Source organism: Populus trichocarpa, chromosome 12 (genome assembly GCF_000002775.5).
Source record: "Populus trichocarpa isolate Nisqually-1 chromosome 12, P.trichocarpa_v4.1, whole genome shotgun sequence".
Taxonomy (NCBI): domain Eukaryota; kingdom Viridiplantae; phylum Streptophyta; class Magnoliopsida; order Malpighiales; family Salicaceae; genus Populus; species Populus trichocarpa.
Window position 1 is genome coordinate 3,331,132 of NC_037296.2, and position 17,176 is coordinate 3,348,307.

At 36.5% G+C, this 17,176-nt stretch overlaps 2 protein-coding genes across 2 annotated transcripts; both read left to right on the forward strand.

The window, feature by feature from the left end:
* The first annotated feature begins 1,218 nt into the window (after positions 1–1,218).
* Positions 1,219–9,042, forward strand: LOC7454033 (protein argonaute 1). Its single transcript, XM_002318302.3, has 22 exons — positions 1,219–1,387; positions 2,181–2,857; positions 2,952–3,160; positions 3,410–3,559; positions 3,635–3,768; positions 3,911–4,020; positions 4,232–4,338; positions 4,430–4,568; positions 4,646–4,762; positions 5,174–5,281; positions 5,376–5,447; positions 5,972–6,094; positions 6,195–6,360; positions 6,779–7,038; positions 7,134–7,276; positions 7,442–7,504; positions 7,575–7,638; positions 7,752–7,887; positions 7,974–8,047; positions 8,152–8,246; positions 8,395–8,426; positions 8,549–9,042. Exons 2-22 carry the CDS (start codon positions 2,189–2,191, stop codon positions 8,764–8,766), a joined length of 3,189 nt encoding a protein of 1,062 aa, XP_002318338.1. The 5' UTR covers positions 1,219–1,387; positions 2,181–2,188; the 3' UTR covers positions 8,767–9,042.
* A 920-nt stretch (positions 9,043–9,962) lies between these two features.
* Positions 9,963–14,600, forward strand: LOC7454032 (sucrose synthase 7). Its single transcript, XM_024582208.2, has 16 exons — positions 9,963–10,280; positions 10,404–10,536; positions 10,644–10,798; positions 10,881–11,073; positions 11,184–11,302; positions 11,404–11,620; positions 11,715–11,810; positions 11,919–12,092; positions 12,201–12,317; positions 12,423–12,589; positions 12,681–12,905; positions 13,043–13,609; positions 13,686–13,824; positions 13,917–14,101; positions 14,200–14,232; positions 14,347–14,600. Exons 1-16 carry the CDS (start codon positions 10,180–10,182, stop codon positions 14,489–14,491), a joined length of 2,766 nt encoding a protein of 921 aa, XP_024437976.1. The 5' UTR covers positions 9,963–10,179; the 3' UTR covers positions 14,492–14,600.
* Positions 14,601–17,176: the final 2,576 nt, after the last annotated feature.

The window sequence follows — 17,176 nt, forward strand, 5'->3', positions numbered from 1 at the left end:
TGGGTTTGTGACATGTGTACTTCAACATTATGCATTTCTATTTATTTTATAAACTAAGAAAATTACTGTCTTGAGATTTCTGATGAAACAATCGATTTTTTTTCACCTGTCATAATGTGAAACAATTTGTATTTTTTTTATCATACATTGGTGTGAAATCGATATTTCATAGGTGCCTGTATATATATATATATTAAAAAATTATTTTGATTATTTTCGAGTAATGTTTTTTTAAAACAATCATTATCACACACCAAACAATTCTTTATTATGATGTAAAATATTTTTAATTTAAAAATATATTAAAATAATTTTTTTTAGATTTTTTAATATTAGTACATTAAAATCATTGAAAATAATAATAAAAAATCATAAATTTAAAATTTTAAAAAGTAAACACACAAGTGAAAAAATAATGCAAGACAATCACTTAAACTTAATAAGAATATGTTAGAAAATATTGTAACAGTTAATTTTACTCGAAAGTGTATCAAAATAAATTTTTATATTTTTTTAATTTTTAAAATTTATTTTTAATATTAGCACATCAAAATTATAAAAAAACTAAAAAAATAATTTAAATTTTTATAAAAACATGTTGAACCTTAGCTCCGAATTGCCCGGAATATCTTTTCCTTCTCCCCTCTTGTAAAGATTCACATTGATAATATTGTTGATGCCTTCTTTATTTTATTTCTTTTTATATAATTATTCCGACTGTCCCATTATCTACACAAACACATATATAAATATATATGATTTATTTGAGAACTTTTTACTAAATACATACAATAGATAAAAACAATAATTCGTCTTCTACCATGTAAAATATCACACCACCCAATATTTGCTTTAATTTTCCTTTTTTTCCCCTGTAGTAACACCTTATATCCTAAAAATATAACTCGATATCAAAAAATTAAAATAAATCAATTCATATATTCCTTTTGATATGCGACAAATAAAGATCCGGAACAACGAAGTCTCATAACTCCAAACAAATAAAAAAGAAAATAATTGCCACGTCACACAATCCCAACAAGTAAAAAATCTCAAACCATCCAGCTCAGGATCTACGTGTCAAATGTTAAAGCAACAAAAAGCCATAGCAGTCTGGCACTGCTCCCTTCTCTATAAAGTAGAGTAGGGACAGAGTTGTCATTTTCAAACACCTAACCTCTCCTTTATAACGACCATTTTTGTAGATTTTGGTATTTTACAAGGAGCTCTTTCTTTTTTCTTTTTTTCTTCTTTCTTTTTTTATTTTATCTTTTCTCTCTCACTCTCTCTACACGAAGTGCGCTCATAGTGCTGTACGGTCACCCTTCTTTTTGTCGTTTTTCACTCTCCGGTGACCGAAAAGTTGATTTCCGATAACTGCTATCAGGTGATGCTACTGGTTCTCCTCTTCCTCTCACTACCTGTTGACTCTGGATCTACCGTGTTTGACCGCTTTCAGTGATTTCGTACTTGTTTCAAACAGATCTGTTTGGTTTCAGTCACTGTTTGCCTCCTTGAGCTGTGAAATGCAGTGTTCTGGTTTTGGATGGCGAGATCTTTTCGCTGTGGCTATGTAGTGGTTTATTTTTAGGATTTTAAGTGGTTTTATGGAGTATTGAGCGACTTTAGTGTAGATTTTTCGAACTAGGTTTTCTGTTCTCGTTGTATGATCAGTGTTGCGTTCTTATCACCTAAATTTTATTTGGCATTTTTTTGTTGTTTACGAAAGCGAACTCTGGAATTTTCTTTTGTTTATTTTTTTGTGTTTAATGCTTGATTATGAACTGAATGTCTATTTTGATTTTGTTTTTTGTTTTTACTTTTTGAAATCTTAGGGTAGTTTTATCATTTCTATCGTGTATATGGTTGAAAGCTTGGGGCTGTTAAGACTGTTGTTTTTGTTTTTCTTGAGAATGAGTTTTGTTTTGAAACTTGCTGCTAACGTTCGATTTACTTGTTAGTCCGGGGAAGCTTTTATTACGGAGCGGAATTAATTTTTAAGTGTTCGCTCCTGCTAGTTTAATTATACAGCTATGCTTTAATGTTCTTGCTTTTTCATAATTGCTTTTTGTTTTTGGTCCAATTTGTAGGTGTTGCTTATTATGTTTTCTGCTGTTTGGCTTGAGATTTGCTATCATTTAACGGGATTGACTCATGTTAGAAGTGTTTTGCTTTTGTAGGTATCATCATGGTGAGGAAGAGAAGAACCGAAATTCCTCAAAGTGGGGGTGAGAGTTCTGAGTCGCAGGAAACTGATACTGGTCGGGGTGCCCAGCCCCCAGCTGAGAGGAGTGGTCCACCTCAACAGGGAGGAGGTGGAGGAGGATACCAAGGTGGAAGGGGTTGGGGTCCCCAGTCTCAGCAAGGAGGTCGTGGAGGTGGGTATGGTGGACGAGGCCGGGGAGGGATGCAACAACAGCAATATGGTGGAGCCCCTGAGTACCAGGGCCGGGGAAGAGGGCAACCTCAGCAAGGAGGTCGAGGATATGGTGGTGGTCGTCCTGGAGGTGGCCGCGGAGGGCCATCTTCAGGTGGATTTAGACCACCAGCACCCGAGCTGCACCAAGCTACCCCAGCTCCTTATCCAGCTGTGGTGACCACTCAGCCCACGCCATCTGAGGCAAGTTCTTCGATGCGACCACCAGAGCCATCGCTAGCAACTGTATCGCAGCAGCTGCAGCAACTATCTGTTGAGCAAGAAGGTTCTTCTAGCCAGGCGATTCAGCCGCTGCCAGCCTCAAGTAAATCAGTGAGGTTCCCTCTTCGACCAGGAAAAGGTAGCACTGGCATTAGGTGTATTGTAAAGGCCAATCACTTCTTTGCTGAGCTACCAGATAAGGATTTGCACCAATATGATGTGAGTGACTGTTTCTACATCCATCTTCCGTTGATAATTTGTGTTCCATCAATTATTGTTGCATGTGGTTAATTGGTTTTGTTGATGGGAATAGGTCACCATAACACCAGAGGTCACATCAAGGGGTGTTAATCGAGCTGTAATGGAACAACTGGTTAAACTGTACCGGGAATCTCATCTTGGAAAGCGTCTTCCTGCTTATGATGGACGGAAGAGTCTATATACTGCCGGAGCACTTCCTTTTCAGGCGAAAGATTTCAAGATCACCCTCATTGACGATGATGATGGATCAGGCGGGCCAAGGTTCCTTTATTTTCTGCTTTTTTATGGTTTCTTTTCATGTACTGTTTTTCATTCTTGGGGGGCTTTTTTGGTTCAATCTCTGGGATTTGCATTCTGGTTCTTGTCTGGGGAGAAACAGCACTTCAAAATGCCAAATTGTATGCACTTTTTCTGTTATCCAACTTAATATTCTCTCGTGGCATCATAATGGGGTGATTGCCTTTGCTTTGTTTCTTTGTTCCATGCTGTTAAATATCTTTCATCTTGCAGGAGAGAGAGAGAATTCAAAGTTACAATCAAATTGGCTGCTCGTGCTGACCTGCACCACTTGGGACTTTTTTTGCGGGGACAGCAAGCTGATGCGCCTCAGGAAGCCCTTCAAGTTCTTGATATAGTTCTGCGTGAATTGCCTACTGCTAGGTAGCCTGTAGCCAATGTATTCACTTGTGCACTGTCACTTCTGCATGCTAAAGTGTGGTTGCTGATAAACTGTAGGTATTGTCCTGTGGGTCGATCATTTTATTCCCCTGACCTAGGAAGGAGACAATCACTTGGTGAGGGCTTGGAGAGTTGGCGTGGTTTCTATCAAAGTATTCGTCCTACTCAGATGGGACTATCGCTGAACATTGGTATGTTCTATTGATTAAATTTGTTTTCACATAGGGTCTTGTTAAAGTCCATCTCTTGCACGTGTGATTATTTTTCTGTATTGTAATTCGACAAATATGTAGTGAATTTTCTTTGCAATTTAATGGCTTTTCTGTGCTGCAGATATGTCATCCACGGCCTTCATTGAGCCACTGCCAGTCATTGATTTTGTGACTCAGTTATTAAATCGTGACGTTTCCTCTAGACCGTTGTCTGATTCTGATCGTGTAAAGGTTAGAATTTATTTGTTCTTTTGGTCTTATTTTTTTTATTACAACTCTGGCTCATCTGATCTAGTTGTGAGGTATATGCCATTTTATAAAACAGTTACTAGTCAATTGCTACAATTTCTATAACACATGTCGTCTTGGTTTTTGCACTCTTCAATTTTCTCAAATTGATTTATCTATTACAAGACATGAACACTTTCTTCTCTATTTAAAGATTAAAAAGGCACTAAGAGGCGTCAAAGTTGAAGTTACACACCGTGGAAATATGCGCAGAAAGTACCGTATTTCTGGCTTAACATCACAGGCAACACGGGAGCTGACGTGAGTTTCATACTCTATGATAAGTATATGTTGTTAGAATCTGGACGCGCTAAATTGGTCTTAGTGGGTGACATAATTTTGTCTGTTCTAGTTTCCCGGTTGATGAAAGAGGAACCCTGAAATCTGTCGTGGAGTACTTCTACGAAACCTATGGTTTTGTAATTCAACACCCTCAATGGCCTTGTCTACAAGTAGGAAATCAACAGAGACCTAATTATTTGCCTATGGAGGTAATACATATTTCTTCATTTCCATTGTGTAGTCAGTTTATGGGTGTACCTGCTTATGAATTATCCCTTGAAAACAGGTCTGCAAGATTGTTGAGGGTCAGAGGTACTCCAAAAGATTGAACGAGAGACAGATAACTGCATTGTTGAAGGTGACCTGCCAGCGTCCTCAGGAAAGGGAGAAAGATATTATGCAGGTAAGATTATTATGCTGGTATAATGTAGTGAGTATGTTTGTACTCTGAGCACAACCTTGCTGGATACTTAAAGAGTCTATTGGCTGTATATATTAGTCCTTCTGTTTAAATGGTTCTCTTGCTTTCTTGAACTTTTATGCATTGCTTTTTTTTAAAAAATTATTTTTTCATGCTCAACTATTTTTTAAAATTACCGGTTCCTTTTTGTTTTTTAATTGTCAATAACAAGTGTTAATATATTTATATTTTAGGATATGGATTGCCAATTGTGCTAATGTTGGCATAATTTCTTTTGACTTGAGGTGCTCTAGCTATGAGTTAGGAGCTTCCTTTAGTTAGTTATTTATGCCTAAAAGTTTAGTAGCAAATTGTGAAATATTATTCTCCTAACATGCTTGATTGCTTGAGCAGACGGTTTATCACAATGCATACCACAATGATCCATATGCAAAGGAGTTTGGTATCAAAATCAGTGATAAGCTTGCTTCAGTTGAAGCTCGCATTCTGCCTCCCCCATGGGTAAATAGTCTTTGTTTTCTATGTGTTTTGTCACCTATTTAAACTTTACATCATGTTGTAAGTGTCCATTGGTTGCTTCCTTTTGTCTTTGCAGCTTAAGTATCATGACACAGGCAGAGAGAAGGATTGTCTTCCTCAAGTTGGGCAGTGGAATATGATGAATAAGGTATTGCTTGATATAATAGCCATATGCATTTCACATCAAACTGTGGTCTATCTGTAGTTTGTCTCTGCTTTTTTTCTTTCTCCTGCTGTTTGTTTAAATGTGAAGTTGCCAGTTTATGTGTTTGTAACTCAGTGAGATCTAGAAAGTAGTCTGTCTGAATTGTGGTTAGTGAGTGGTAGGAAAAGAGGAAAGATGGGAGGGAGGCTAGAGATATGCCCATTATGCCCTGGGACCATCTCTAGTCAGCGAGGATGGTGGTTGGCTTTAGTAGAGATATGTCTATAATGAGTAATGTTAGATACACTATTTGAAGTTCTACATGTTGTGGATGTTTGGCTCACTTGGATCTTTGCTCACAAGATCACAAGCATCAATGCAACTTTCTTGTGCGCACAAGCACACTCTCTTTCATTATTGGCTGGTTATTGGTACTCTGGTTTGGGCTTGTATATCTAACCTTCATTGTGTGAAATATTTCCTTTCAAGTTAGAAGACTAAATTTGTTAATTGTCATCATGTGGCAGAAAATGGTCAATGGGGGAAGAGTGAATAATTGGATCTGCGTCAATTTTTCACGAAATGTGCAAGACAGTGTGGCTCGAGGATTTTGCTATGAACTTGCACAAATGTGTCAAATTTCTGGCATGGTATTTGACTTGGACATTTCCTTCGGGCATCTGCTTCCAATTTCTTTTTGGACTTCAATTTTGTTCATCTCTAAACATTGGATTGTGTGTTTTTACACAGGACTTTGCTCTTGAGCCATTGCTGGCTCCTGTCAGTGGTCGTCCTGAGCATGTAGAAAGGGTTTTGAAAAATCGATACCATGAAGCAATGACCAAGCTCCGGCCCCATAGCAAGGAACTTGACTTGCTTATTGTGATTCTCCCTGACAACAATGGTTCTCTTTATGGTAAGAGACTGGATTTCAGTCAGGTTGATGATGCTTGTATAGTCTTGTTTTTGTTTTAACAAATCAGAGGGTATTGGCGAGTTTTATTAATTTTTTTTTTATTTCATGCTAACAGTTTTGTTTTCGAATTAAAATCTCTGTTGATGACTGCCAAATTTATAGGGAAAATTCTGACAAGAAATCTCTGCTTTAATATGCGTCTGAATATATTTGTGCATAATTTTTTATTTTCAGAAAATACGCTAAGAGTCTAAGAAAATTGTATGTGCAGTTTAAAAGATCTATATGGGCGTGTTTTTAATTATGTTTAGCTGTTATAAATCTTCCCTTACCATTGTATGTTTTTAAAAGTTTGTTTTCTTAGATACTTTATATAATTCATTTTGCAGTTCACAATTTGTTTTTCCTTTTGTTGCAGGTGATTTGAAGCGTATTTGTGAGACAGATCTTGGGCTTGTTTCCCAGTGCTGTTTGACAAAGCATGTGTTCAAAATGAGCAAGCAATATCTTGCTAATGTGGCTTTGAAGATAAATGTGAAGGTTGGAGGAAGGAATACAGTACTTGTGGATGCAATATCTAGACGTATCCCTCTAGTCAGCGACCGACCTACTATTATTTTTGGTGCTGATGTTACTCATCCTCATCCTGGGGAGGACTCAAGCCCATCTATTGCAGCCGTATGCAAATCTTCTATCTTCAGCTTCTGAATGCCTTCATCTTTTTTTTTTCACCTGCTTAGGTTTTTTGGTTGATTAATACAATTGGAGTGCAGGTTGTGGCTTCGCAAGATTGGCCAGAGGTTACCAAATATGCTGGCCTGGTTTGTGCTCAAGCCCACCGACAAGAGCTTATCCAAGATTTATATAAAACATGGCAGGATCCTGTACGAGGGACAGTGTCTGGTGGCATGATCAAGTATGATTTACCTCTCTTGTACTTCCTCTCTTTCTCTTCATGCTTGTCTTTGGTGCATTAAAGTTGGGATTATTGTTAGTTGACCATTGAGTCAACAACTAATCTGTCTCTGTTCCAAGAATAGTTTGTGGTTAGATGGTTTGAATGTATTTTTCTATAATGCAGGGAGCTTCTCATATCCTTCCGTAGGGCAACCGGGCAGAAGCCACAGCGAATTATATTCTACAGGTATTATCCTGTTCTCCCTGTTTTTTTTTTGTGTATTGCTGCCATGTCTAATGGTGTAATTATTTTCCAGAGATGGTGTCAGTGAAGGACAGTTTTATCAAGTTTTGTTGTACGAGCTTGATGCTATTCGTAAGGTAAAGCTGCTTTTCCTCGAAGCTCTCTAGGTTTTTTCTTTTCTATTTGGTCATTATCTTGTTGGATTTTGTAAGCCCTCTTAATTTCCCATTTCTCTGCTTGTCAACCTCAGGCATGTGCTTCTTTAGAGCCCAATTACCAGCCTCCTGTGACATTTGTTGTGGTTCAGAAGCGTCATCACACAAGGCTGTTTGCAAATGATCACCGTGACCGCAATGCTGTTGACAGGAGTGGGAATATATTGCCTGGTAATAAATCTGGCTTGGTGATAGAATTGTGTTCCAATTTGCTTTAGATTTGCGTGACATGTTTCGCCAAACACTTCATATGGTAGGTACTGTTGTGGACTCGAAGATCTGCCATCCTACTGAATTCGACTTCTATTTGTGTAGTCACGCTGGGATTCAGGTAAGACTCGCATTTCTGCGCAAGATTCACATTTCCTTGTGTAAATCTGATTGCTGTAGAGCACTTGATGCTTTTGATTTCTCACCAATGGCCACCAACAACAGGGCACAAGCCGTCCAGCTCATTACCATGTACTTTGGGATGAGAACAAGTTTACTGCTGATGGGCTGCAGTCCCTGACAAACAATCTTTGCTACACGTAAGTTTATGTCTTCTTTAATTTTACAGTATGATGTGTCTTGATAGTTTATTGATTTGTTTCCTTTCCTTACTTGTCATTCTATTTTTATTTTTATTTTTATTTTAGCTCTAATTTTGGTCTTGCAACTCTTTTTTTTCCCTTCCAGATATGCACGATGCACGAGATCTGTTTCCATTGGTAAGGACCCCCCCCCCCCTCCCCACACACACACACACAGCGCCCCCATGATTCACGTCAATACAATCATGGATTGTACTAGACTAATAACTTCCACTCTTGCTTGCTTTATGATGTTGCAGTGCCACCTGCATACTATGCTCATCTTGCTGCATTTCGAGCTCGTTTCTACATGGAGCCAGAGACATCAGACAGTGAATCAATTGCAAGTGGCATGGCTGGTGGTCGTGGAGGTGCTGGTGGGGGTCCTCGTCCAACACGTGGACCTGGTGCTAATGCTGCTGTGAGGCCTTTACCTGCCTTGAAGGAGAATGTCAAGCGGGTTATGTTCTACTGCTAGGATCGTTGGAAATCCCCTACTTTTGGATGGGCATTTAAATTTTACTAGTTGAAACTGTTCTGTTCGGAAAGCGGGGGAGGCCGCTCTGAAGCAGAATATCAAGCTGGCTATGCTCTGCTTTTTGTGTCATCTGGCCAGTTGATATTTGCTTTTAAATTGCCACTGATCCTACCGTGATCAGAAAGCTGCTTTTTGCTCATGCTGTGTGTATGGCATCGAATATCATTGAATCTTAAAACTCTAAATCCTCTCGAAACTGGGATTTCATTTTTCATACATCTGGTCATCTTCCTGCCACCTCTATTTGTCTCGGCATGGATCTGGAAATTGCAGTTTGGATTTAGTTCCAACAAGCCAAGGTTCCAAATTTAGTCAAATGGTAATCATTAACAGACGAAAGATTAAAGATTTTGAGAAAGCTAGTTGGTGATAGGGAATGTGGGCTGTCAGATACTTCTGGCCTTCCCAGTCACAACAGTTCATGGCGTCTGCTAAGCCAGTATTGTTGCCGAGAAATAGCACGAGGACTCTTCATTATGCAGCTCGGGACTGGAAAATTGTATAGAAGCAGCAGAGAAGTCTCAATCCTTCAAGTAATTCGAAGTCGTTATTTAAAAATTATTGTTGGTAAATGAATGATAATTGTAACGAGTGATATAAAAACAATTTTAAAATTAAACTCAAATAGAAATTTTATCCTTCGATCGAAACAAGATTTAATCCCGTTTTATAATCAGCTTTCGATTTAGCCCAAATCAAGATCTAGAAAATAATTCAAATCAATTAAGAAAAATCACATCAAGCATGATCCAAATCTACACTATCCAATGATGCTCTCTCATAGGCAAACATCCATGCGAAGGAATAAAATAGTATCCAAAGAAAGAAGTAGCTTGCGGTCGTAGCAAAGAACATGAGAAATGAAAAAAATAATTTTTTAAAAATAAAAATAATATTATATTAATAAAATTTTAAATAAAAAATAGTTTGAAAAATAACTATTATTATTAATTTAAACAGTAACAAGATACTGAAACATGGAGATCACACACAGGTCACGTGAGAACTTGTAACCTTCCTTTGGGAAGGAGAAGAAAAGCATAAAATATACGAGTCCTCTCCAATCCATGCATTTTACTCACTGTATCATTCTTCCCCTCCACTTTTAAGATATTAAGCAGAGAAGGCAATCTAAGCTTGCTTCCTCTGTCAATCACACATTCCTTTCTTTTCTTTAAGATTTCTTCTCCTCCTCCTCCCCTAGCCAAAGCCTTTTTATCTTTCTTTTTTTTCTAAGCATTTCCAGCTCCCTATATAAGTACATTGTCGCACACCTTTTACAAACACACACAGGTTGCTTTGTGTTTTTTGAAAAAAAACCCCTTTTCTGTTATCATTTGTTGTCCTGCTGAAATGGCTTCTCAAACAGCTCTTCAGCGATCTGAAACAATTACAGAAAGCATGCCTGAAGCTTTGAGGCAGAGCCGGTATCACATGAAGAAATGTTTTTCCAGGTATATGATTGCTTCAATTTTTGTCTGATGAAGTTCATTGCATGCTTCCTCGTTAGAGGAATTAACGTATCCTTTTATTTCTCCCCGCCGGGGCGGGGGGGAAAAAATGAAAAAATAAAACAGGTTTGTTGCACCTGGGAAAAGGCTGATGAAACGCCAACATTTAATGGATGAAGTTGATGAATCAATACAAGATAAGAATGAAAGGCAAAAGGTCTTGGAAGGCTTACTTGGTTACATCCTGAGTTGCACTCAGGTATAATATGTTATTGATTGATCTCTCTGCTATTCTATTTCTCTATCTTCACCTGCCTGCTTCCTGTGGACTTACTACTGTTTCTTTTTCATCTTGACATCTTGCAGGAGGCAGCTGTTATTCCACCTTTTGTTGCATTTGCTGTAAGACCGAATCCCGGTTTCTGGGAATATGTTAAGGTGAATGCTGAAGATTTGAGCGTAGAAGGTATCTCCGTTTCAGAATATTTGCAGTTGAAGGAGATGGTCTTTGATGAAAAATGGTATGCACAAGTCCGAGTGAAAATCTTTTGAATGATCTTGGAACTGGCTTTTCCTTCTAGTAACTGCTACATTAATGTGCAGGGCGAACAACGAAAATGCTTTGGAACTGGATTTTGGAGCTATGGATTTCTCTACCCCTCGCCTAACTCTTTCTTCTTCTATTGGGAATGGAGTCAACTACATGTCAAAGTTCATGTCATCGAAGCTCAGTGGGAGCTCTGAAGCTGCAAAGCCTCTGCTCGACTACTTGTTAGCGCTCAACCATCAAGGAGAGGTAGGTGTCCTAACATCAGCAAAAGATGATGACAATGATATGCCAGTCCTAGTCTTAGAAGAACCAGTGCTTGAAACCAATTGTAATGCTTCTCATTTTGTAATATGCAGAATCTTATGATCAATCAAACTCTAGATACAGTTGCCAAGCTTCAAGAAGCATTGATTGTAGCTGAAGTGGTTGTCTCTGCATTTCCGAAAGACACCCCATATCAGGATTTCCAGCAGAGGTCATTTATCTACTTCTTTATTTCTATGAACACTTTTCTCTCTCTATAAAAGGATATCATCCCATGAAAACTTCATTTCCTTGTTGTGAATTAATATTCAGACTGAGAGAGTTGGGCTTTGAGACGGGATGGGGAGACACTGCAGAAAGAGTTAAAGAGACAATGAGGTTGCTTTCTGAATCACTTCAAGCTCCATACCCAATGAAACTGCAATTGCTCTTTAGCAGGATTCCCAACATGTTCAACATTGTGATCTTCTCTCCACACGGCTACTTTGGCCAGTCAGATGTTCTGGGATTGCCAGATACTGGTGGCCAGGTGTGTAAGACAATCCTACACACTACTAATTATGGCGCGATCATAATCGATTATAACAGTGCACTAAATTGATCTGCTTATATGTGGCACACAGGTTGTTTACATTCTTGATCAAGTAAGAGCCTTAGAGGAAGAACTCCTACTTAAGATAAAGCATCAAGGCCTTGGTGTGAAGCCTCGAATTCTTGTGGTGAGACAGATATATGAATATTTCCCAGGTTTATCTTTTGCACTCAATTGAAGAGTTGGATTCTGAATGATTCTTTGCTACTTCTCTGTATTATTTATATGCATACAGGTAACCCGACTTATACCAAATGCTGGAGGGACAAAGTGCAACCAGGAGGTAGAACCTATTTTCGGTACACAGCACTCCCACATTGTTAGGGTCCCCTTCAAGACAGAGAAAGGGGTTCTCCCTCAGTGGGTTTCGCGTTTCGATGTATACCCTTACCTCGAGAGATTTTCTCAGGCATGTGCCTCCATTGCTTTCTAACTTCTATTTTCAGTTAGTTCTTTATTGAACACATACTGATTGTAATGATCTTTTATGTTTCTCTGGCTCATCACCAATCACTAGGATGCTGCTGATAAGGTCCTTGAACACATGGACAGTAAACCTGATCTCATCATTGGGAACTATAGTGATGGGAACTTGGTGGCATCTCTAATGGCTCGGAAACTCAGCATAACTCTGGTTTAAGCTGATCTCTATCTATTGAATCTCTCATATTTCAAATAAAGAACTCAGACTAATCTACCATTTAATTCTATTCTGAAATTTGGCCTGCTGTAAATCCAGGGGACTATTGCTCATGCTTTGGAGAAAACCAAGTATGAAGATTCTGATGTCAAATGGAAGGAATTGGATGCCAAGTACCACTTTTCCTGTCAATTCACAGCAGACATGATCGCGATGAATAGTGCTGATTTTATCATAACCAGCACGTACCAAGAAATTGCAGGAAGGTTTGTCTTCTACCTACCATCATTAGTTATATGCAGACCTATTGATCAATATAATTTGTATTGCCAACTGAAGAACTTGCATCAATTTTAGCAACGTTAGGCCAGGGCAGTATGAAAGCCATACGGCATTTACCATGCCAGGACTTTGCCGTGTTGTGTCAGGCATCAATGTCTTTGACCCAAAGTTCAACATTGCTTCCCCTGGGGCTGACCAATCTGTCTACTTCCCCTACACCGAGAAACAGAAGCGGCTAACCTCTTTTCATCCTGCCATTGAAGAACTGCTCTATAGCAACGAGGATAACCATGAGCATATGTAGGTCTATGAATTCCCTATTTTTATCTTGACAAGCTTCTAAAGATTTTGTCATTTCATTTGCACAATATAATTAGCAAAAGAAGGCCTGTAGTCATTTTTATGTGCTGAAACTAATTTAAACGTGCCTGGAGCAGTGGATATCTAGCTGACAGGAAGAAACCAATTATCTTCTCCATGGCAAGACTGGATACAGTGAAAAACATTACGGGGCTGACAGAGTGGTTCGGGAAGAATACAAAGCTAAGAAACTTGGTGAATCTCGTTGTTGTAGCAGGATTCTTTGATCCATCCAAATCAAATGATAGAGAAGAAATTGCGGAGATCAAGAAGATGCATGCCTTGATAGAGAAATACCAACTTAAGAGCCAGTTCAGATGGATAGCAGCTCAAACTGACAGATACCGAAATGGGGAGCTCTACCGCTGCATTGCAGATACAAAGGGAGCTTTTGTTCAGCCTGCACTTTATGAGGCTTTTGGCCTGACAGTCATTGAGGCAATGAACTGTGGATTGCCTACCTTTGCCACCAATCAAGGTGGCCCAGCAGAAATTCTTGTTGATGGGATCTCAGGATTCCACATTGATCCCAACAACGGAGATGAGTCTAGCAATAAGATAGCTGATTTCTTCGAGAAGTGCAAGACAGATGCTGAATATTGGAACAAGATGTCAGCAGCTGGTCTTCAACGCATCTATGAATGGTGAATGCGCAACCCTACCAAATTCATCAGATATAAACTTTTCCATCAGTAACTAATCATATATGTTGTCCTGCAGCTATACATGGAAGATTTATGCAAACAAAGTGTTGAACATGGGATCTGTTTATGGATTTTGGAGGCAGACGAACAAGGAACAGAAGCTTGCGAAGCAAAGATATATCGAAGCCTTTTACAATCTCCAATTCAACAATTTGGTGGGTTATTGTGGACAGTTAGTATTATGAAGCAACTCAAGTCCAAGGAAATAAGACCTGACTAATGAATAATCTACTCCTATTTGTGACAGGCAAAGAATGTTCCAATCCCAGAATTTGCATCATCCACGCAAACTTCATCAACTTCAAAAACTAAACCCCAGGAAACAGCACCAACTGCTGTAGTTGAATCTCAGCATTCACTTCCAACCCAGGAAGCCAAACCCAAAGTAGAGGAGGCCCCAGTCCTAATGCCTAAAACTCAGCTAACACAAAGGCATGTCTTTTAGCCCCACCTTAATTTAACCACAATTAATCATATTATCTTCTTCGCTACAAGCTAATTCAAATTTTGATCTTTTTGACTGCTGACAGAAGGACACAACCCCAGCAGCCTCAAAGCCAAAGGTGAAGACAATGAACTCTCTCATCCTATCCATTAACCTCTGCAATAATGTTTATGGTTAATTCTTGGAATCAGACTAGGCTACATTTAACCAAGGAGGGACTTTTTGTTTGCAGGAATGGCGAAGAAAGCGTAGGGCAAAAGGACCTTGCACAACCAGGAAGCAGCAGACAAAGTAGCCGGAGGTGGTTGTTATACATGATCGCTTCCCTTCTTATAGTATATTTCATCGGGAGCACACTGTATAGCTATCTCACATGAGTTAAGTAATTGCAAGTTGTACCACTAAAGAGGGTAAATTACTCACAATGTTAAAAAACTTTACATGCATCGTAACTGATAAAAATAAAATACTTTGTTCTTTCGTTAATTTATTTGAAGTTGTCTTATGTGTACTGTATTTCCCGACCAAATACATTGACTTGAAATTTAATGTTTGGATCGATACATGTTAAAAAATAATAATTCAATTAGCATGATTTAATTAAAAATTAAGTTATTATATGACATAATCTTTAATATATTGATTTTTTTATTAAAATAATATTATTTTAATTTTTTTATTTTAATATATATGACATCGTAATTGATTCTTTTAACACCGCTAGATGATAGTTATAAAAAGTTAATTTTTTATATTGGTTATAATTTTTTATTAAAAATTAAAAATTATGAAAAGTGTTTGCAAAATTTTCATTTAAACACCACTAGAATTGTTTTGGATTTTTTTTCTATTCTCGTTAGCAAATTTTTTCTTAATGATTTGAGTCTTGTAAATCAAAAGTTGGTCTAATAATATTCAATAAAAGATAAGGTGAATGATGTACTGATAAACGTGTGTATTTTTTCATGAATTATGTGATTTCATGTGTTTGAGCTTTTCTACTTTTTACATTAAATTTATTTATTTTCTAAGTTTTATCTTTGGTTTTTTAAAATCAAATAAAATAAGAAAATAGCATAAATAAATAAAAGATTAACAAAAAAACTTCTTAGTCTTTATTTTTTATTTTTTTTTAAGTAAAATAAGTTTTATGATGTAAATAAAAATATTAGAAAAAAATAAAAATAGTTTACAATGGTAAATAAATAAAATTAATATTTATAGAAAATTAAAGTTCTAAAAATAAAAAATACAACAAAAATAAAAATAAATAAAAAATCTTAATCATTCTTACTTTTAAAAATAAAATAAAGTATTTTTCCCAATGTAAATGAAAAAAAAATCAGCATAGTATTTTAACCTTTTTTTGGAGTTTTAATTAATTCTTCCTTATTTTTTCTTTCTGAAATAAAAATCAATATAGAATTCTAATTAACACCTGTCCATCTTTTCATTTAAAAATAGAAATTACTAAAAAATTAGTTGACCTTAGATCAAAGAACTTGTAGTAAGGGTGTGTGTGTGTATATTTATATGTTTTAAAAACATATTAAAGAACACTAAATCATTAATAAGAGTTCGCATGTTATTGTAATATATATAATATATAGTCACTCTTCATGACGAATAATATATATTTGTTCGATGATGATCGTGCATGCTTCGTGATGCAATAACCCATTAAAGTCAATTAAGTTTATATATATCACATTAATAATTAAAACCAACAATAAACAAAATTAATAAAATACATTAGCCCACATTTAATTTATTTGAGATGTCCCTCGTAAGAGTTCAAAAAGAAACTTGCAAGAAATTATGTAATCAAAGTCCTATTTTTTATTTATTTTATTTGTTGAAATCAGCAAAGAAATTATGTGATCAAAGTTTCTTGGTGATATTTCTAAATTATAGAGAAAATCTATTTAATCTATTTAAAACTCTTAAAAATAATATATAAAAATGTTTAAATAGTAATCATCAAACCCACCTAATCTATATAGAAAAACTAAATTGAAATTAACTAGTAAACTAGGAAATTAAAAACAATTCAAGGATGCGTGCGTGATAAAACTCACCCTACTTCTTTTCTTTTGGTTTATTACAATATTTTCAATTTCTCGACTTTTCAAGCAGCCAGGAGGCCATGGCGGCTAAGAAGAAGAAGATAGCTAGCAAAAATCAACTGTTTGATGATCACGAGTTTTGAATTTCTTGTATTCATTCTACAAGAGACCTCAAGCTGTAAGTCTTGGAATTTTTTTCAACTTCAATTTAGTCTCTTTAGTTTGGTAATTATACCTTTTAATCCAAGACTTTATTTCTTTTACATTTAAGTCTATGGATTTGTTATAGCCGAGAGAAAGTCACCAGAAACAATAGAAAACATGAAAGAGATTGATTGTCCACGTTTCAACACCTAAAAAATCAAATTTAGTGTAAATGGGTTTCAATACATGAAGAGTTTCATCTAGATGTTTTTAGCTTCTAATATTATTCGAGGAAAGATAAATTTTTTTTTGAATTAACCTGAGTTAATTTATCAAATTCGTGATCCAAGTAATAAGACTATAGTTATTAAACTCGGCCCGGGGGTTGACCCGACCAGGGGCCGGGTCCTGGGTTTCATGGGTCAACCCGGAAAAATTAAAAAAAATTAAAATTTTAATATTTCATATGAAAAAATCCATGTAAATATATGTTATACATATTGTAAACAATGAAGTTTAAAAGAATATTTTAAATTTTTTTTTATCCCACATTAAAAAGATATTATGTTAACCTTTTAAGTTGAAGTATTTAAACTAAAAAAGTATTTTTATTCCACATTGAAAAAACATAACTTTTTTCTTAGGAACATAGAGTATATATACTAATGGGTTTCAAATCTTACTTTGAAAAAACATAGGGTTTCAAATCCCATATTGAAAAGATACTATGTTATTCTTTTAAGTTGAAATATTTAAATCAAAAGGTTTTTTTATCCCACGTTAAAAATATGATTTTTTCCTTGGGAACATATAATATATATACGAAAGGGCTTCAAATTCCATATTGAAAAG